At 50.7% G+C, this 2,071-nt stretch overlaps 1 protein-coding gene across 7 annotated transcripts in view; it reads left to right on the top strand.

Annotated features, from left to right (window-relative positions):
- LOC116352925 (periphilin-1) overlaps positions 1-1,871 on the top strand; it is a 24,852-nt gene extending 22,981 nt beyond the window's left edge. For 6 of the 7 annotated variants that reach the window (XM_031821606.1, XM_031821602.1, XM_031821601.1 and 3 more), the window contains exon 9: positions 824-1,871. In XM_031821606.1, coding sequence (XP_031677466.1) covers positions 824-988 — 165 coding nt within the window. In that variant the 3' untranslated portion in view covers positions 989-1,871. The remainder of the gene's footprint in view (positions 1-823) is intronic. The other variant, XM_031821607.1, reaches the window with a different exon arrangement.
- The last annotated feature ends 200 nt before the right edge of the window (positions 1,872-2,071 follow it).

The following is a 2,071-nucleotide window of genomic DNA, read 5'->3' as shown; positions in this document are numbered from 1 at the left end:
GAGAGAGAGAGACGGAGAGGGGTAGAAAGAGAGTATGGAGAGAGAGGAGAGGGGTTAGAGGAGAGCGAGACGGAGAGGAGTAGAGAGAGCGAGACGGAGAGGGAGTAGAGAGAGGCGAGATGGATGCGGAGTAGAGAGAGCGAGACTGAGAGGAGCGTAGAGAGAGCGAGACGGAGAGGAGAGGAGTAGAGAGAGCGAGACGGAGAGGAGTAGAGAGAGCGAGACGGAGAGGGGTAGAGAGAGAGATCCAGCAGTATAGAAGCAATGATCTAAGTTGGCCTCGTTTTCTCCCTGTCTTAGTCTCTGACACATGGGGGACCAGACTGTTATACCCAGTGGGGGGAGGGATAATGCTGTTGGCTGGCTGATCTCTCTCTACTAAAGAGGGTTAATTGGAGCTCTGCTGTGTGATTTGATCACCGTACTTAATGCAATTTTAACATCTCATTTTGTTTTGGGGTTTATTTGAACTTTTCCCATGATGCACATATGCAGAGTCTAGCTGAGCTCTGAAAGTAGGGAACACTCCACTTCGATGCTGACCAGAGCACTGTGTGTGTTTTGACTCTCTGGACATGACCACACTGTTTGAGGGGATCACCCATATCGATTCACTGGCATTGATAGCAGAGTGGACAATGTAGAAGGACTTTATGCTTAAAAAAGTTATGTTTTTTTGTCTTAAATTTATCACTTAAAATAGACACTTGAATAATAATGAAATAAATGAATATAAAAGCTTGGGATGAATCGGTTTTCAGAAATCCTTCTTCCAGCCAGCGGAGCGACCCAGGACACCATCTCTCTCTGTCTCTCTCCCCAGGAGGAGGCTCATGTCCTAGAGTGGGACCGTGAGGAGGGCCTGCCCCCCATCGATGAGACCCCCAAGACCCAGGATGACTTCCAGGAGCGCCGAGCGCAGGCCATCGGAGCCAAGGCCCGGGAAATAGAGCAGGTACCCAACACAGCCATGTCTCTGGCGTGGTGAGCCCACATACACACTACAGCCCAACACAGCCATGTCTCTGGCGTGGTGAGCCCACATACACACTACAGCCCAACACAGCCATGTCTCTGGCGTGGTGAGCCCACATACACACTACAGCCCAACACAGCCATGTCTCTGGCGTGATGAGCCCACATACACACTTCAGCCCAACACAGCCATGTCTCTGGCGTGGTGAGCCCACATACACACTTCAGCCCAACACAGCCATGTCTCTGGCGTGGTGAGCCCACATACACACTTCAGCCCAACACAGCCATGTCTCTGGCGTGGTGAGCCCACATACACACTACAGCCCAACACAGCCATGTATCTGACGTGGTGAGCCCACATACACACTTCAGCCCAACACAGCCATGTCTCTGGCGTAGTGAGCCCACATACACACTACAGCCCAACACAGCCATGTCTCTGGCCCGGTGAGCCCACATACACACTTCAGGGTATTTATCATATGTATAATGATACAGAGACGTCACATTAAACAGTCAGGTCATGTGGTCTGGAAAAGTGGAATTCAGGCCTGGAGATTTTCCTTATCCTGTCATCTGAAGCAGGAGAAACTCCTGGGCCGAGTCATGGTTTCTTATCAGTGTATTACTGCAAACAGCCAGATACCCATACCATCCCCACCCAGCCTAGTTCTACCCAGGTTTATATACCACCCCTACCTAGCCTAGTTCTACCCAGGTTAATATACCACCCCCACCCAACCTAGTTCTACCCAGGTTTATTTACCACCCCCAACCAGCCTAGATCTACCCAGGTTAATATACCTCCCCCACCCAGCCTAGTGCTACCCAGGTTTATATACCACCCCCACCCAGCCTAGTGCTAGGTTTATATACCACCAGTCCAGTACTACCCAGGTTTATATACCACCAGTCCAGTACTACCCAGGTTTATATACCACCAGTCCAGTACTACCCAGGTTAATATACCACCCCCACCCAGCCTAATTCTACCCAGGTTTATATACCACCCCCACCCAGCCTAGTGCTTCCCAGGTTTATATACCACCCCCACCCAGCCTAATTCTACCCAGGTTTATATACCACCCCCACC

The sequence above is a fragment of the Oncorhynchus kisutch genome, unplaced genomic scaffold (genome assembly GCF_002021735.2).
Source record: "Oncorhynchus kisutch isolate 150728-3 unplaced genomic scaffold, Okis_V2 scaffold3997, whole genome shotgun sequence".
Classification (NCBI taxonomy): domain Eukaryota; kingdom Metazoa; phylum Chordata; class Actinopteri; order Salmoniformes; family Salmonidae; genus Oncorhynchus; species Oncorhynchus kisutch.
This window is presented reverse-complemented; position numbering and strand designations above follow the sequence as displayed.